This window comes from Malus sylvestris, chromosome 15 (genome assembly GCF_916048215.2).
Source record: "Malus sylvestris chromosome 15, drMalSylv7.2, whole genome shotgun sequence".
In the NCBI taxonomy this organism is placed as follows: Eukaryota; Viridiplantae; Streptophyta; class Magnoliopsida; order Rosales; family Rosaceae; genus Malus; species Malus sylvestris.
Window position 1 is genome coordinate 51440507 of NC_062274.1, and position 19098 is coordinate 51459604.

A 19098-nucleotide genomic window follows, 5' to 3' on the forward strand; every position below is an offset into this window, starting at 1 on the left:
TATAGCCATCTCTGCATTCTTATTATTGTTTTCCTGTTAATAATATTCATAATTTATAAATTGTTTGTTCTTACGTTTGATGCTCTGATTTTTAACCGCATGCACATTCTTTAACTGCATGCACATAAGGCCTTTTATGGCTTAAAGCAGGCCTCTCGTGCCTCGTTTCAGAGGTTTAGTTCTATTGATGCACAAAACCGGAGGTCTTGGAACAACGTAAATCCGACCATGAATTTGCAAGAAAGTAAATAACACAAGATGTATTGTGGTTCACCCCAATGTTTGGGCTACGACCATACTGATATTGTATTTCTTTGTTTGTGAGAGGATGAGAGGGTGAGAGCTTCTGAGGGTGAGAGAGCTTTTCCCATGGCCTAACAATTGGCCTCTCTCAATGAGGAGAGTGAGAGGTCCTTTTATAGAATAAGGGCTCCTCACTTATTATATATTTGCCCCTTCATTTATTACATAATTACATTTGAGTCCTTCGAGTATTTATACGAGATCTAAATACGGAGGCCTTAAGTATGGTATAAACAGTAGTCCCCCAAGTCTTCAGTCAAGAGAGTCTTTTGGCTGGAGACTTGAAATTCAGTCCATGTGTGGGCCGAAATAACTAGATGTCGTCTAGAACTGAATACTCGATATGAGGCGGTGCTCAATGTGAAATGATGCTCAATTAGAAGTAGCATATGTTGCGAGACTGCTCTACTTGTGGCTTATGTTGCCTTGGTTGGCTCGGTTTGTGGCGTTGAAGGTGAGGGAGTCCCTTTTATAGAATAAGGGCTCGTTCCTCAATACATAAGTGATGGGCTAAGAGTTGATGCTCGCGGCGAGACGGTTGCTCGGCAGGTGGCGATGCTCTCTAATGATGGTGAGGGAGTCCCTTTTATAGAATAAGGGCTCGCTCTTCAATACATAAGTGATGGGTTATGAGTGATGCTCGCGGCGAGGCGGTTGCTCAGTAGGCGGCGATGCTCTCTAATGATGATGAGGGAGTCCCTTTTATAAAATAAGGGCTTGCTCCTTAGTACATGAATAATGGGTTAGGAGTGATGCTTGCGGTGAGTCGGTTGCTCAGTAGGCAGCAATGCTCTCTAATGATGGTGAGGGAGTCCCTTTTATAAAATAAGGGCTCGCTCCTCAGTACATGAATAATGGGTTAGAAGTGATGCTCGTGGCGAAGCGGTTGCTTAGTTGGCGGCGATGCTCTCTAATGAAGGTGAGGGAGTCCCTTTTATAAAATAAGGGCTCGCTCCTCAGTACATGAATAATGGGTGCTCTCTAATGAAAGTGAGGGAGTCCCTTTTATAGAATAAGGGCTCGTTCCTCAATACATAAATAATGGGCTAGAGTTGATGCTCGCGGTGATGCGGTTGCTCAGTAGGTGGCGATGCTCTCTAATGATGGTGAGGGAGTCCCTTTTATAAAATAAGGGTTCGCTCCTCAGTACATGAATAATGGGTTATGAGTGATGCTTGCGGCGATGCGGTTGCTCAGCTGGCAGTAATGCTCTCTAATGAAGGTGAGGAAGTCCCTTTTATAAAATAAGGGCTCGCTCCTCAGTACATGAATAATGGGTGCTCTCTAATGAAAGTGAAGGAGTCCCTTTTATAGAATAAGGGCTCGCTCCTCAATACATAAATAATGGGCTAAGTCCTCTAAGTATTTTTCATGAGGCCCAGTTGTGGAAGCCTAATATATGGTACATAGTGTAGTCCCCCAAGTCTTTAGTCAATAGGGTTTGTTGGCTGGAGACTTCAAATTGAATCCATGTATGGGCCGAAGTGGCGGTTGTTCGAAGGCGGTATTTGTATACCCTGCACTGAAGCTTTGTAGGTGAAGCTTTGCAAGTGAAGCTTTTGAAGCTGGTTGACATGAGTGATGCTCATGAATGTTTATATGAGTGATGCTCATGAATGTTGACATGAGTGATGCTCATGAATGTTGACATGAATGATGTTCATGGATGTTTATGTATGATTGACATGAGTGATGCTCATGTATAATTTTGGAGTATTGGATGTACTTTTGATCACCTAGTGGGTGATAATAGCGGCAGGCTGCCGAATAATTTTTGAGTACTGGGCGTACTTTTGATCACCTGGTTGGTGATAATAGCGGCAGGCTGCCGAATAATTTTGGGAGTACTGGATGTACTTTTGATCACTTAGTTGGTGATAATAGCGGCAGGGTGCCGAATAAATTTGGAGCCATAGGGCCTGGCTCTTTTGGGCATATGGGCCTTCGCCCTCCACATAACATTCCAGCCCATTATTTTGGGCTTGCCGTTTTTATTTTTTATTTTTTTATTTTTATTTTTTATTATTATTACCCTCTGATAGGGTTATACAGATATCTACGAAAGATAAGAAAAATAAATTACATCATTCAAAAATAAATCCGATCCTCTACTCAATGGGTCACGCCCATAATGCCATCACCACCGCAATTATGTCTGCTTTTTATTTATTTATTTATTTTCATCTTCTTTTGCTTTCTGCTTTTCTTTTCTGCTTTGCTTTTGCTTTTTCGACATGTGAGCACATGATTGCACCACTTGCAAATGCTCAATAATTTCTCATTATTCCAAACTGCTGCAGCAACGTGACTCTTAAAGCTATTTAGCAATGATGTATCTGTTGGCCCTCATGGAAAAGGCTCTGTCTCTTCAGCATCATCTTCACAAATCAGGTTGTCAGATGAAGACTCTAGTAGCCCAAACTGACTAGCCCATCCTTCACGAGCGCATCCACACCAACTCCTGAAATGGAAGAATTCTCTTCATTTGCTATAAAGACTGCGACCACAGTTGACTTTAATTTTGGATTTGTCTCAGCCAGCCTTCTCATGAGCTCAGTTAGAAGTGCAACATGACCCAAACAATCAGTGGTTCCAAGGCCACGAAGTTTATCTCATTCGATGCTCAATGAGAATGGATCAAATTCCCAGTCTTTGGGATTAGCAGTGACGGCGTCCATGTGATAGCCAATAAAGGACAAGATCTTCCCTGGAACAGTTCCTGGGTTGGTACCGATGAGTACGAGCTTAGAGAAGAGTTCGGAGCGACGGATGGAGGCGACGACGTCCATGTGATAGCCAACAAAGGACAAGATCTTCCCCGACGGCTGGAGATGGAATGGGGTCGGGTTCTTGGATCGAACCTGGGAGCGGACTGGAATCAATTGGGGAGACTCGACCCGGGGACAAGATCCGACGAGGGTCTATCTGACCCACCAAGCCCAATCCGGATTTTGGGCTCTGAGGCGAGTTGGGGACGGAGATGCAGGTGTTTTGAGGTCGACACCAGAAGGAACAACAGAGGAAAAAGCTCTGATTCGCAATTGGCGGGGACGATGAAAGTCGGAGGAGGAAGAGGAGGAGGCTACCAATAAACTGGAAGCAGAAGCAGCCTTTGCAGCCATGTCCAAGCAGCATATCGCCATGCCTCCCTCTCGCTCTCACTCTTTCTCTTTGGGAGTCTGTGTCGGTCTCTGTTGGACTTGTTGCAACTGCTGAAGCGCTGATGGTTTTTTGATTTGCCTGAGGTGGTATTCTCAGTGTTGCAGAGAGAGCAGGGAGAACTCTGTGTTTGTGTCTCTGTGTGGGTTTTGCAGATCCACGACGGAGGTGAAAAAATGAAAAAGAACCGACATAACTTTTTTGTGTCGATTCCCACAGACGGCGCCAAATGTTGATGCACAAAACCGGAGGTCTTGGAACAACGTAAATCCGATCGTGAATCTGCAAGAAAGTAAATAACACAAGATGTATCATGGTTCACCCCAATGCTTGGGCTACGTGCACACTAATATTGTATTTCTCTGTTTGTGAGAGGATGAGAGGGTGAGAGCTTTTGAGGGTGAGAGAGCTCTTCCCATGGCCTAACAATTGGCCTCTCTCAATGAGGAGAGTGAGGGGTCCTTTTATAGAATAAGGGCTCCTCACTTATTACATATTTGCCTCTTCATTTATTACATAATTACATTTGAGTCCTCCGAGTATTTATACGAGATCTAAATACGGAGGCCCCAAGTATCGTACAAACAAGTTCTTTTATTATCAATTTTGGTTTCCTTCAAAGCCGGGCTGATAATTCTGTGGTCGTTGTTGTGGGTAGTGATCCCTCTGCTTTTCTTCCTAATTAAAAAAAATAGGTGTTGAATTTGATTTAAAAGACTTGGGCAAGCTGCTATTTTCTTCGGATAAAAGTCTTTTTTATGTGGCCGGATATTCATCTTACCCAGACAAGGTACACATTGAACATTCCCAAGAAGGGAGACATGCTTGATTGTTTTGACACGTACATGTGGTACTGAGTTGGCTGGTCCATGTTTCTATCGCTATTGTGGTGGAGGTCTTCAATATCTCCGACGTCTCCTTTGCCGTTCATAACGTTGCTCAAATCATGGGTCGTCCTACTTCTTCGCATTTGGAGGCAGCTAAACATATTTTGTGTTACTTAAAAGGTACTTACGGTCATGGTTTGCCAATATGATGTGGTGATGCTTCTTCTTCTCTTTCAGTTTACTCTAACGCAGATTGGGCAGCTTGTTCGGACACCTGTCATTTTGTCACAGGTTTTTGTATCTTCCTGGGTTCTAACTTGATCACATGGTGTTACTAGAAACAACGAACAGCCTCTTGGTTAAGTACTGAAGCAAAGTATCGTGCCCTAGTTTATGGATGTGCAGATTCGATTTGGATATTTGGTCTTTAAAGTGAGCTGTGGGTTCCTATTCCTCGTCCAATTTTTCTCTAATGTGACAACTGGAAGCGATATATATTCACTGTCGCACTTAACATATTGCTCTTGATTATCACTTTGTGCGAGAACATATTGTTGCTCACACGCATTAGGTTCAGTTTGCTTCTTCCGAGGTGCAGTAGTCAGACGTGTTCACCAAAAGTCTTTCACAATCGCACTTCTTGCTGTTGACTTTCAAAATCCTCACTTCACATGTGCCTCGTTTGCGGGGGGAGTGCTATAGATATGGTTGTTTGAATTGTACTCCATTCATGATTTGAATTGTACTATCGTGATATATTCTTATTAATGTTGCACTATCAGAAACTTCACATGATGCACTTTTTTGGAAGAGATTTTGTAACAACAATTGTGGTAGTTTTCACGTATTCTACATCTTTTAATTGGTCGAGTTTGGTGAATCAAGTATGGTTCATATGGAATCAAAGCGGAGCATGTCTACTAAGGTACAAGCAAAAGGAATGTATGTCATCTATTCTCATGACAAAGTGGGCAAATTATATAACTAACCAAAATGTTACTTCATTAAAGTTGGTAATTTATATTGCATAATAAAGGTTGCAAGAGGAAACCAAATTTCATTAAAGCAGTTACAAGAGCAGTAATATATTACTATATTTATATAATATATAGTATTGTATAGGTAATCGATCATATTAGAAGCTGTTGACAACTAAGTTTCGACAACTCTTATTTCAAGGAATTATCTAGCTCATATTGACTCAATTTTGACGGATAATTGGTGGGGGTGGTCGCGTATTGTTCAAACTTGGTGGTGGTGGTGGAGGAAGATTGTTTCGACCTGGGGATGGTGGTGGGGGAGGATTGTTTCAACTTACTAAAGGTGGTGGTGGATGGATGTTCTAAGGTAGTGGAACTTGGGGATTGTTCCAACCACGTGATGTGGTGGTGGAGGGCTGTTTTGACCAGGCAAAGGTGGTGGCGGTCGATTGTTTGGCTGGGGTGGCGGTGTATTTTTCCGACCTGGTGATGTTGGTGGCGGTGTATTTTTCCGACCTGGTGATGGTGGTGGCGGTGGATTATTCTGAGGTGGTGGTGCTCGTTGAGGATTGTTTCGACCTGGTGAAGGTGCTGGAGCAGGGTTGCTCTGACTTGGTGATGGTGATGGTGGTCGATTGTTCAAGGGTGGTGGTGCTCGTGAAGGATTATTTCGTCCTGGTGATGGGGCTAATGATGGATTGTTCTGAGGTGGTGGTGCTCGTGGAGGACTGTTCTGTCTTGGTGGTGGGGCTAGTGGTGGAGGATTCTTGTGAGGTGGGGGTGGTGGCGGATTCTTCGGAGGTGGAGGTGGTGGTATAAACATTGATTGTTTGGCTGGGGTGGCAATGGATTGTTCTGACTTGGTGATGTTGGTGGCGGTGGATTTTTCCGACCTGGTGATGGTGGTGGCGGTGGATTATTCTGAGGTGGTGGTGCTCGTTGAGGATTGTTTCGACCTGGCGAAGGTGCTGGAGCAGGGTTGCTCTGACTTGGTGATGGTGATGGTGGTAGATTGTTCAAAGGTGGTGGTGCTCGTGAAGGATTATTTCGTCCTGGAGGACTGTTCTGTCTTGGCGGTGGGGCTAGTGGTGGAGGATTCTTGTGAGGTGGGGGTGGTGGCGGATTCTTCGGAGGTGGAGGTGGTGGTCGTCTCACTACAATAGGAGGAAGAAATGGTGGCTTGTAAAATGATGGTAGCCATGGCTTGGGAAATGGTTGTATAAATATTGATGGCTTGTAAATTTCATGTCTTATGGGAGTGACTTGTAGCTTGTCATCCTCATCGTATTGGGCATTGGATGAAGTTGTGATAAGAATAACCACTACAAGAAATAGCACAAACAACTTTTAGTAAGTCATCTCTGCTCTTCTTGTGTTACAAAATGAGAAGGGGCGTCATTTTATAGGGGTAGGAATGATGGGTTTTGTGTTAATAATTTTGGTCAATAGGCAATTGGTAATTCATAGGCTCCAATTGGGGTAGTATCTGCCCAACTGGTCTAATAACATTGCTTTTATGGTAGGGGAGGCTCAAAATTTTCAGCATGCTTTATAAATTGTATTCCTTATTCCTAAATTGTTCAACAAATATATATATATATATATATATATATATATATATATATATATATATATATTTGTTTAAAAATTTAGTAAAAAAGGTGTAGTCTAGCAATCTTGTTCAAGTGTTTGGAAATTGTTGGAAGTTTTGAGACTCTTGTCCCACATTGGTGAAAACAAGATTCCAAAGTACCTTTATATATGTTTTGTCTTTTACAATATTAGTTATGTGTTGGACCACTTGGAATGGGAATTGAGGCTTGAGCCACCATTTCCGTGGATTGGGCTTGATGATTATACTATAATATTAATATATATTAATATAAATTAATATTAATTAATCAAGACAAGGGTCATTAATATGATCAATTAGTTTTAATTTCAAATTAAGTTTTTAATTAAATTAATTAAAAATGTTTTGATTAAAGATACAACCTTTTGTAGAGAGTTGTAAAGCTTCAGATACATCCAAAATGTATTTGAAGATGTATGAAAGAGCCTATATAACTGGAGTCCTCAGTTCATCATCTTTCATCTTTTTTTCTTCATTTTCTTCCGTACAAACTTTCTAGAGAGAGTAAACACACAAAGCAATTCGCTAGAATTCTATAATCCAGTGCGGGTTGTAGGATTAGGTAGTTGTATCCTGATCGAGCAGACGTTATAGAACCACAAGCACAAGAGTGGGACGAAATTACTGTTCGAAGGACATAGTTTTTACGCTAGCCTCTACCTTCTGTAATTAAGTTAGTACTGTTGATATTCTTATATTAATTTCTATATTTATTGTATACTTTTCATTCTGTATAGCAAGTACTTTTTGTGAAATAAAATTGTGAATTTCAAGTTCTGTTTATTTCTGTTATATTGTTTATTTCTGAATTGTTCTCCAACAGGAAAAACACTAGAAAAGATTGAAAAATGAATGAGTTTTTAATTGTCTTTATTATTTAATACCAAGGTTATCTAACTTATATTGACATTCGATACTCCATCATTCCATTCTTAAGCGGATCCGACTTACAAAAACGGCATTCCATCATGATCCATACCGCGTGCGAGTGAAGCATAAGCTCTGTTTGTTTGGAAAGTCTATGAATGTTAATTAAAAAAAAAAAAAACTTCTGTTATAATTCGAGCAGCATTTTGTTTGAATCGGATTTCCAACATTTGCCTTTTGTATTTGAATCCAATCAATTTTCTTTTCTTCTTAAATGTTTGGCCTTAAACTGTCATTTTCCTCTTAATCGGTCGTCCCTTTCTGTTCAACCCTTCTCTTTATGTAAATGGCAAGAGTTTGGCCACTGGGTAATTGGGGTATAGCCATTGACGATTGGACATTTAAACTCTAAGCTTAGCATACATGGATGGGGTTAAGCATCCTATTCCCCATCCCCTTGCTAAATATGTTGGTAGGATACAGGCCCGGTCTAGAGATTTTTGAGGTCCGGGGCGACGCTAAAAAATATGCCTTAACTTCACATAAGAAAATTATTTATTTTCACATAAAAGACATCGATAAAATTATACTTAGAAAAACATTTCGAACTCAATAATTTTGAAACACAGAAAGACTAATTTATTTTGTATCAAGAGAAGGAAACCAAAAAATTCCTGGCTTCCAAGTAGATAAATGAGTTTTGTCTACCATCTGAACTTTTAAAGTGTTTTTGTATAAATCGTGAGATGTTTTTTCTTATTTACTAACCTTGTCAATATGGGACTAAAAAAATAATAATGTTTTCGAGTCTTTAATTGATATGTATAAGTAATGAATGGGCACTAACTTAAACCTTATGATGATACGTCATATGATTTGTAAATTTGCTCTAAAAATTTGGTCTACGCATTACTTTTTGTTGAATATTAGACTTGGATTTGAACGAATATTTAAAAATAGCAACCCATATAGCTACTAGCTAGTAACTAAAAATAAATTAACAACCAAACAAAAATTTGTTAAAATTGAAAAGAATAAACACGCACATATCATTTCAAACTTAGGAGCTCTCATTAATTTTAAACAACAAAATCATTGCTTTTAATTAAACTTCTTGAGTATTTAACCAAATTTTATAAATTTATACTCTTATGAAAAAAAAATTGTAAAACTTGGAAAGTAAATAAGCACACATGGTGTCTTGAACCCAAGACCTTCTTATTAATTTCAAATTACAAAACCACCACTTCTAGCTAACTTCCTTTGTCATTAAACCAACTTTTTAAAATTTATACTCTTATAAAAACATATATAAATATACCACCCGAATAATTTTGATGCCCCAAATTTTTTTGGGCCTTGGACGGTCGCCCTGCCTGCCTTGGGCCTGGGCCGACCCTGGCAGGATATGTAAAGACTAAGAAGCGTTTGGTGCTGAGGATTGGATTGAAATGCATAAAACATTTCAAGGTATGTTGAAAGAAAAATCGAAAACATTGTGGCCAACTTGGAAGTAGGAATCAATAAGAAATTTAGAGCTGATTTGGGATTATGGTGCTTAAAAAAAAAGCAACATATTAAAAAATTTGGAACATCAAATGTGTTTGGTAAAACAATTTTTTTTTTTTAAATTTGATGTCAATAATAGTAGAAAAGCAGAAGTAGAGCCTACCATGCTTATAAAAAAACTGTTTTTTTTTAAACATAGTGATCAGTGCCAATTTAATGAAATTTTCAAATGGCAAGTATACCCCCCAAATTTTACAAAATTACAATCTTTACCCTTACAATATTCTCTTTGGTAATTATTATATCACACTAAATACCGTATCTTTTTTTAGTCATTTAACATATTCACAACAATTTTATATAAAAGTTTACCAAACACTTAGACTTTTTTTTTTTTTTTTTGCTATAAGCAATTTTACAAAAAAAAAAGGTTACCAAACACTCAACAATTTTATATTATAGCTGTTTATTCTCACATCACAGTAGAAGAATATTTTTTTTAAAGCACAACAATACCAAATTAGCCATTATTCACTACAATCATTCCTAAAACGGTAGGATGAAAGGAGAAATTAATTCATGTTTAGCCCCTTTAATCCGATCCTCTATATGAAATGAGACCTAAATTTGTGGTGTCACTTAGTATTACGATTTAGAGGTATTTTTCTTCACTTATAAGTGAGAGATGTTTTTTTTTAACCAACGATATTATCTACACTAAGGAGGTGGGGGAATGCACCAAGCCTCACAATGGGCTAGCAATAATGTAGTTCAAATTCGCCTTTGGCAAGAGTTGCATGCATATATGGAGACGACCTATTCGACCTTCAATGCCACTAATATTGTCCTACAACAACAATATAGGGTACCAAATTTCACCAAATTTTCAAATTTGATCTCTGTTTTACTTCTTTCTGAAAAGCAAAACCAACTTTTGATGAAAAATCATCAAGCTCAACCCATTGGCTTGAATGCTACGCTTGAAGCGCATGCGACTAATTTTAACAGCCACAAACAACAGAAGAACCATCGTAGCCATGGAAATGGGCGGCAACTCCAGCCACGGGTGCAAGGTCAACAAAGCAAAGGCCTTGCCAAGGGAGGCCCCTAACTTCAAGAACAAGGGAAAAGCTACCATTTAATCGAATTCCACTACATTGGACATGTGCTACCGTTGTGGATCAATGGACCATTGGGCATGCGTATGTTGAGCTACCCCTGAGACTATTGCCAAGTATCATTCCTGTCATGAGTCTAATTTTGCACATGTGGAACATCCCGATGATACTACCACAACTATAGAGGTTTCAAATTTTCAGGTGGCTAGCATTATGTTTCTCTCAGGCATCGAATTTACTACATCTCTCTCCATTTTATTGTTCTTTTGTTTCTCTCAGACATCGAATCTGTCATCTCTTTCCAGCCCAATACTTATCATTTATATGTATTCACAAACTTATGATTCAATCGTATGACATGTTCTGGCAATTTCTGTATTTGTAATGCAGGTCTCACAGCCATAGGCTTCATTTTTCAGTGATGAGAATCTGGAAACCATGGCTATCAAGAAAGAATTCTCATTGGAGGAGGTTAAGAATGATGAGGTGGATAACTATGCATGTTCATACAATTTTGGGGGTGCCGACCCGGCGGAGGGAGAGGAGAACGATTATGGAGACGGGGGTATGGACATGGATGACAGAGGCAATGGCGATGACTAAGTATCAATATGATAATGTTGCTTTGGTCACATGGAGCCGTGTGAGATGAAAGTCTCATGCACCGTTTTGAATGAGAAAGGAGTGAGGAATCCTCTTTTTGACTATGACCCCCACTCCAGTTGTTGCTTTTCTTTCTATTACTTCAAAAGTAGCTGCTTTAGCTTTAACCACCCAATTTTTTTATATTCGTTTGGGTGGGAGACTTCTTGTGTAAGTTAAACTACCGTCAGCTATTTAGATGCGTCAAGTCCCACCCCCACCCCCACATATACCGATTACTATTACAATGGAAAACATAGTTTTGTCTTAACTTTTGTGCCGATTATACTGACTACTATTCTTGTCTCGTCTTCACTTGTATGTGATACGTATAAAGTTCGACTTATATGGATGTGTGGTTGCTCAAGCCTTCATTCCTTTAGATATAAAATAAATAGTATCAAAAAAATTTGTACTGGTTGTCACTAACATTGCTGTTTAGTAGTAATTATTTTATCACTTACAAGCTGAAAGCCTTGAGAGGACTCTTAACACTTGTTGCTGTTTAGTAGAAAACTTTTGTAGGAGTTGTATTTTGTCTTATACGTAGAATTAACGTTTCTGATCAGAAACGATAAGTTTTCTACTAAAGTTTGGTGACAACCGCTACTGTTTCTTATAAGAATAGAAAATTAAGGGTGTTTGTACCATACTTGACCAATCCCGAAACTACTGAGTACTGGTCAATGTTATACCGTCAAGGACCCATAAGAGTTTCCCTCCAACCATGAGGCCAATCACAGCGCAACATGTGTTGACATTAGAAGCCAATCATAGCGCGACACGTGTCAACATCAGAAGCCAATCACAACACGACACGTTCAATGTCAAAACAAAGCTAGAAACTCTCTTCTATAAAAGGAGATCATTCTCCCACAATATTTCCTAATATCATTTGTACTAAATCATTCACTAGTACTCACTAAAGGAGAGCTTCAACCTATGTACTTGTGTAAACCCTTCACAATTAATGAGAACTCCTCTACTCCGTGGACGTAGCCAATCTGGGTGAACCACGTACATCTTGTGTTTGCTTCCCTGTCTCTATCCATTTGTATACTTATCCACACAAGTGACCGGAGCAATCTAGCGAAGGTCACAAACTTGACACTTTCTGTTGTACCAAAGTCCCCACTGATTTTGTGCATCAACAAAAGGTGTGTTTGTTTGCCTTCACTAAATCTCCTTGGACTGGAATGGACTAGCTATTAGTCCAATATCATATTTGTTACACAAGGAATAGATTTAATGAGATTAGAGCCGACTCGTCCCGACTAAGTCCTTTGTTAAAAGGTCTTAGCAAGATCCCCCAATAAGCACTGGATTACTAAGACCATTCGTGTCCTCGTCCAGTCGTTCTCCTCGCTTCTTTGTTCTGGTCTGGTCAGCCGACCTCGCCAGACCACCCCACCGACAGCGATGGCGACGATCGTCGACGAGATGTATTTGTTTTTGGCTCCGCACTTCTTTGACTTCATAAAGGACGAGAGCGAAGCCGAGTCTACCATAGAAAGCTCTTCATTGCCCGCGGCATGGCCATTCACGTTAATTGGAGGAGGGGATGAGGATGGGTCATCGGAGAAGAGAGGTTGGATGAGGAGACGATGGTGGGCTCGCGGCTAGAGGATTGATTCAGAGATGAAGGATCTCAATTACGCAGAGATCTGATAGACTGATTCGCTTATTTCCATTTTTTCCCCAATTTTTAATCTTTTCCCCATTTTTTATTTATTTATTTTTTTATCTTTTTGATTTAGGGGAAATTTATCGACAGTGTGGATTTATTGTTTGGTTTGATTTGAATTGGGCAAGTAAATCTTTGGTTTTTTTTTTTTATATAGAAAACGAACTTTTGGAGTGGATTATGAGTTAATTTGTAATTTCTCCTCCTGCGTATTTTTCAATTTAGGATTTGATTGTAGGTTGTTAGAATTTGTATGAAATTTTGTTGTTATGATTGTATACGGTCCATTTTTCACTGGTTTTGTTATCCCATTTCTTAGTTCGACACTTCATTAAACGTTTCACTAAGTTAGTCTAGCTTAGTCTATTTTAAGTCAGTCCAGCTTAGTCCCAGAAGTTAATCCAATTCGAGATAATCCGGTACAACAAATGCACCCTAAGTATGACGCATCGTGCTACAATGAATAGGGAAATCGAATGACTATTTTGCTTTGTTATTAAGGTTTTGGAGGCAATCTCCTTGGTCGATGTTACAAGGCGCTTTATCGAGGCATTAGCTCTGCAGTTTGGAAGACCAGTGGAAGCTGATTCGGTAGGCATCCTGGGCATGTAATGCTCTCTGCAAAGTTCTTGAAACGTTAAGACTAATTGTTCATGTCTAATTCATAAAGCTTATTAAGTCTTGCATGTTTATGTTTAATCTAAACATCATTGGTGGATTACATGTTAGGTGTACGTAATTACTTGAACATCACGAAGAGAATACGCATTAATAAAACTTAACCTTTAAAGTTGCATATTTTAACTCATAAGTAATTTGTAGAACTGCATAGGATTGTTAATGGTGGGTGCTAAACCTTAGTGCTTTTTCACATTTGATTTCTGTCCATAACTTTATTTTATTTTATCTCTCATTGCCAATTTTCGTTAGTCAAATTTAATTATTTTATTTTCTGTTCTTTTACTTTAATTCACAATTTCAAAATTTTTCCAAAACTTATGTTGTATACTTAACTAAGAATTAGTTTCAAATACAAATTATTCATATTGATCCGATAGAGAACGATCTTACTTGAGCTGTTTATACTATAATAACCTTGTTCTCTTGTAAGTATTTTTATGTGTTTTAATTCCTATTTTTGCAAGTGGTAAAAATCCAACCACTCTCAACATCAACATGTTTGAATCTGAATTAGTTTGCCAGCCAGAATTAGTTGGCCAACTAGTCCAATCCAATTCACTAGTCTAGTCTAATCCATTCTTGTCCGGTCTAGTCCAGTTCGCTATAATAGCTCTTTTGCTTGAAAGCTCGCTTGAATTGTCTTGCCATATTGGCCTAATAGAGCTTGCATCCGCATCTACTTGTTGGCAATTCATGTCGTGTACCGCCATGAATTTGATACGGGGTGTTGGAATATTAGTTATTATTTGATTGTCTAGGTTTGGGTCTCACCTATCTGATTAGGATTCTTTAGATTTTGCATTCCATAAATATAGCTTGTAGTTTAGTATGAGAATTAAGTTAGTCAAGATGTAGGCCTTAGTTTGTAGCCGTCTCTGCATTCTTATTATTGTTTTCCTGTTAATAATATTCATAATTTATAAATTGTTTGTGTTAAGTTTTAGTAAACTGATATATACAGGAATTGGATTTTTAGAGGAAGCTGAAAAGACAGAGAGAGTGAGAGGCAAAGTTTCTTCAACTGCAACTCTGTTACATTGCAGAGAGCAACATTTCATTCATCTACATTCCTTTCTTTTACATCAGAAATCATATCCGTTCAATTACATGAGCCAATGTGATTTTGACACATGGCAGAACAAAGCATATGAGCCATTGAAAAGATACCTGATCTAAAATCACACACTTGGCATATGAGCACAAGTTATCACAACATAAAACAGCTACACAATAGAACAAAGATAAAATAGATAAGTAAATCATTTACTAACTTGAAATTAGTAAGCAATTTACTTTTCAACACTCCCTTCTAAATTGTTAATTGATTTCACACCCAGTAAACTTCTCAAGTTGTTGAATCTGTCTTTGGGAAGAGCCTTGGTAAAGATGTCTGCAATTTGTTCTTCACTCTTGCAGTAAATCAGATCAATGGTACCTTCTTGAATTGCATCCCGAATAAAGTGAAACTTCCTGCCAATATGCTTGGTTCTTTGATGAAACACAGGATTCTTAGACATAGCTATAGCTGAAGTGTTGTCACGGAATAGCGTTGTTGCTGCAGCTTGCTCTTCTCCAAAGTCCTTGAGCACAAACCTAAGCCAAATGGCCTGAGATGTTGCTTCAGCTGCACTAACATACTCTGCTTCTGCAGTTGAAAGAGCTACACTATGCTGCTTGACTGAAGCCCATGAGAATGCCCCACTTCCAAATGAAAAAGCATACCCTGAGGTGCTTTTCATATCCTCCTCAGATCCACTCCAGTCACTATCGCAATATCCAATCAGCAAAGCAGATTTTCCATTCAAATATTCAATTCCAAAGTCAATTGTTCCTTGAATGTACCTTAAGACTCGTTTAGCAGCTCCATAATGTTTCTTGGTAGGCTTGTGCATAAATCGTGCAAGTACACTAGCAGAGAACATAATATCTGGTCTAGTTGCTGTTAAATACAAAAGACTTCCAACTATTTTCCTGTACTCACACTCATCTGCAGGTTCACTTCCATCTTCTCTTCTCAGTTTATCAGTTGCAACCAATGGAGTGCTCACTGGTTTGCAATCTTTGAGCCCAAATTTATCCAAAAGAGTTAGAATATATTTTTTCTGATGTATAAATATACTCCCTTCAGTTTGAGTTACCCTCATTCCAAGAAAATGATGAAGTAAACCCAAATCTGACATCTCATATTTGCACATCATTTCAGCTTTGAATTCTTCCATCATTTCTGCATTGCTCCCTGTGTACACAATGTCATCAACATAGATTGACACGATCAAGGTACCAACACCTTCCTTGCTTCTCACATATAAAGTTGCTTCACTTGAGCTTTTGTGAAATCCACAGTGAATTAAATATGTGTCTATTTCACTGTACCAGGCCCTTGGTGCTTGTTTTAGACCATAGAGAGCCTTTCTCAGCCTATAAACCTTGTCTTCAGCCCCTTTAATCACAAAACCATCAGGTTGATCAACATATACTTCCTCCTCAAGAACACCATTCAGAAAGGCTGATTTAACATCTAATTGCCACAGTTTCCAACCTTTCTGTGCAGCTAGTGCAATGAGTGTTCTAATAGTATCTAACCTTGCCACTGGAGCAAAGGTTTCATTAAAATCAATCCCTGGTTTCTGTGTGTAACCTTTGGCTACAAGCCTTGCCTTGTGTTTTTGAATGGAGCCATCAAGATTCAGCTTTGTTTTGTATACCCATTTCACACCCACAACAGGTTTACTACTAGGTCTGTCAACTAATTCCCACGTGGAATTCTTTTCAATCATCAATATTTCTTCTGTCATAGCCTTTTTCCAAGCATCATCTTTGACTGCCTCATTGAAATCTTCAGGTTCAATGATGCTCATGTTGCATTGAGCATATACTTCACTCAAACTCTTCCATTTCTGTGGAGTATGGTCATAACTTTCAGATATTGGAACTGGAGAACCAAGTGAACCAGGTTCTTGAGATGCTTGCAGATCTCCAGTTGATTGTGATCTCAGAGGAGGCTGCATTGACTGAGGTGAATAACTTGAATATGGCTCAAATTCAGATATCCTTGAGTTTCTTTCATCATTCAAAGAACTAGGAACTTGAACTGATTCATTAGTTTTCCAGTCCCATATCACTTTCTTATCAAAGATTACACTTCTTGATAATTCAACCTTTTGAGTTCTCAAGTTGAAGATTCTATATCCTTTTTCACAATTTCCATATCCAACGAATACTCCTTTCTCACCAGTTTCCTCCAGTTTGTGTCTTTTCTGTGAAGGAATGTGAATATAACACATGGAACCAAATATCTTCAAATGTTTGACACCTGGCTTCCTCCCACTAAATGCCTCAAATGGAGTTATGTTGTTAAGAGCACTTGTTGGACATCGGTTTTGCAGATACACAGCTGTGTTGACAGCTTCAGCCCAAAACTTCAAGGGAATCTTCTTTTCAATCATCATAGTTCTTGCCATTTCAATTATTGTCCTATTCTTTCTCTCTGCAACACCATTTTGTTGCGGAGAGTAGGCAACAGTCAATTGCCTTTCTAATCCCATATCTTCACAGAACCTTGAAAACTCTAGAGATGTATATTCTCCACCCCTATCACTTCTGAGTTTCTTGATTTGATAGCCACTTTGTAGCTCAACCATGGATTTAAACCTTTTGAAAATGTTGAAGACTTGAGACTTGTGTTGCAAGAAAAATACCCAACACATCCTAGTGTGGTCATCAATAAATGTGAGAAAGAATTTGTTGCCTCCTAGAATAGTTATCTGCATTGGGCCGTATATATCAGAATGAATAAGTTCTAGAGGTTGTGATGCCCTCCAAACTTTTCCCTTGTCAAATGATTCCCTATGACCCTTTCCTGTAGCACATCCGGAGCAAACATGCTCAGAAACTTGTAGTCTAGGTAAGCCCTGCACCATTTCCTTCTCTTGCAGAAGCATTAAACTAATGTAGTTTAGATGTCCATATCTTCTATGCCACAACTGAGATGACTCTTCAACAGTTGCTCTATTAGCCATGTGAGGATTAACATATTCCAAACTTAATGGAAAGCATCTGTTCCCTTTCATTGGAACACTTGCAATCAGATCTTCCATCTGTCTATCTCCATAAATATCAACCATGTAATCACCAAACACAAGCCAATGTCCATGTTCTACCATCTGCCCTACACTCAATAAGTTTTCATCCAATCCAGGTACAATTATAACTTCTTTAATATACCTAGTCACACCTTTCATCTCAATCACCAATGTGCCTTTGCCTATTGACTGCACTAAATCTCCAGTGCCCATTTTAACTCTACACTTCACATTCTTATCAACATCAATAAGCAAGGATTCATGGGAGGTCATATGATTGCTACATGCACTATCTACATACCATATATTCATACTTCTTCCAATAGTAGCAGAATGGCAGGCATAAAACATGGTTGCAGATTCTGTTACCTGATTCGCATAGTTTACAAGTTTTCCAGACTTGTTTGGTTGATCACAATCCTTGATGAAATGACGGAAACGATTGCATCCATGACATTTCGGCTTCCCTTTAAACCAGCACTCACCATAGTGTAGTTTATCACAATGCTTGCATTTTCCCTTAGACTGATCAGATTTTCCTCCTTGATCATATTTGCCACCTCGATTAGCAAGATTCAGAGGTTTAGGATCCCATTTCTTCCCTTTTGATTTCCAATCCTTCTTTGGTTTAGAATTACCAAACGAGAGATTTGGTTGACTTCCTTTCGAATTCAGATTCAGAGTACTGAAAGCTCTTTCAATGGTACTCTCAGCATGTCTATCAAGGCGTTGTGCAAACCCTCTTAATGCTGCAATCACCTCTTGTACCTCAATAGTTTCAATATCCTTGGTTTGTTCAATTACATAACAAACAGGATCAAACTCCTTAGTTAAGCTTATGAGCAATTTCTGAACTAATCGTTCTCTGGGTAAATCTTCCCCATAACCCTTCATCTGATTTACCAACTCGAGAAGACGAGTGAGATACATAGACAGAGTTTCATCATCCCTCATCCTTGTGTACTCGAAATCACGGCGTAGACCCTGCAACTTGATGGATCTCACTTGCTTATCACTATGAAATTCCTGATGTAGGATATCCCAAGCACCCTTTGAGGTTTCTTCGTTTGAGATTCTGGGAAAGATGTCATCCGAGACAGCTCCTTGGATTATACCCAGTGCCTTAGCATCCTTCATTAGCTTGTCGCTCAGAGAAACTCTCTCCGACTCCGATGAACCTTCATCTCCAATCTTCTTATCCTTCGATTCTGAAATTTCAAACCCCTTTTCAACTAAATCCCAGATTCCATGTGATTTGAAAATAGTTCTCATTCGAATCTTCCAGAATTCATAGTTGTCACCATTGAATATTGGAGCCCAAAGATCACTACCACCAGATCCAGCCATTTGAGACTTGAATCGACAAAACTGAGTCGGAAATTTCACGTTGGATTTCCGAGCACAGCACTCACAGATCTTACGCCCCGATTCCAGATAGAACCTGAGCTCTAGATACCATGTTAAGTTTTAGTAAACTGATATATACAAGAATTGGATTTTTAGAGGAAGCTGAAAAGACAGAGAGAGTGAGAGGCAAAGTTTCTTCAACTGCAACTCTGTTACATTGCAGAGAGCAACATTTCATTCATCTACATTCCCTTCTTTTACATCAG

The 19098-nt window shown here is 38.9% G+C and overlaps 1 protein-coding gene across 5 annotated transcripts in view; it reads left to right on the plus strand.

Moving 5' to 3' along the window:
* The window catches only part of LOC126603368 (probable helicase MAGATAMA 3), a 45625-nt gene that overhangs the window by 13005 nt on the left and 13522 nt on the right, over nucleotides 1-19098 (plus strand). Inside the window, exon 20 of one of the 5 annotated variants that reach the window (XM_050270193.1) lies at nucleotides 10787-10853. The exons of the other annotated variants lie outside the window; for them this stretch is intronic. Within the exon in view, the coding sequence (XP_050126150.1) occupies nucleotides 10787-10801 (15 nt within the window). The 3' untranslated portion in view covers nucleotides 10802-10853. Of the gene's footprint in view, nucleotides 1-10786; nucleotides 10854-19098 lie in introns of those variants that run through there. 5 annotated transcript variants of the gene reach the window in all.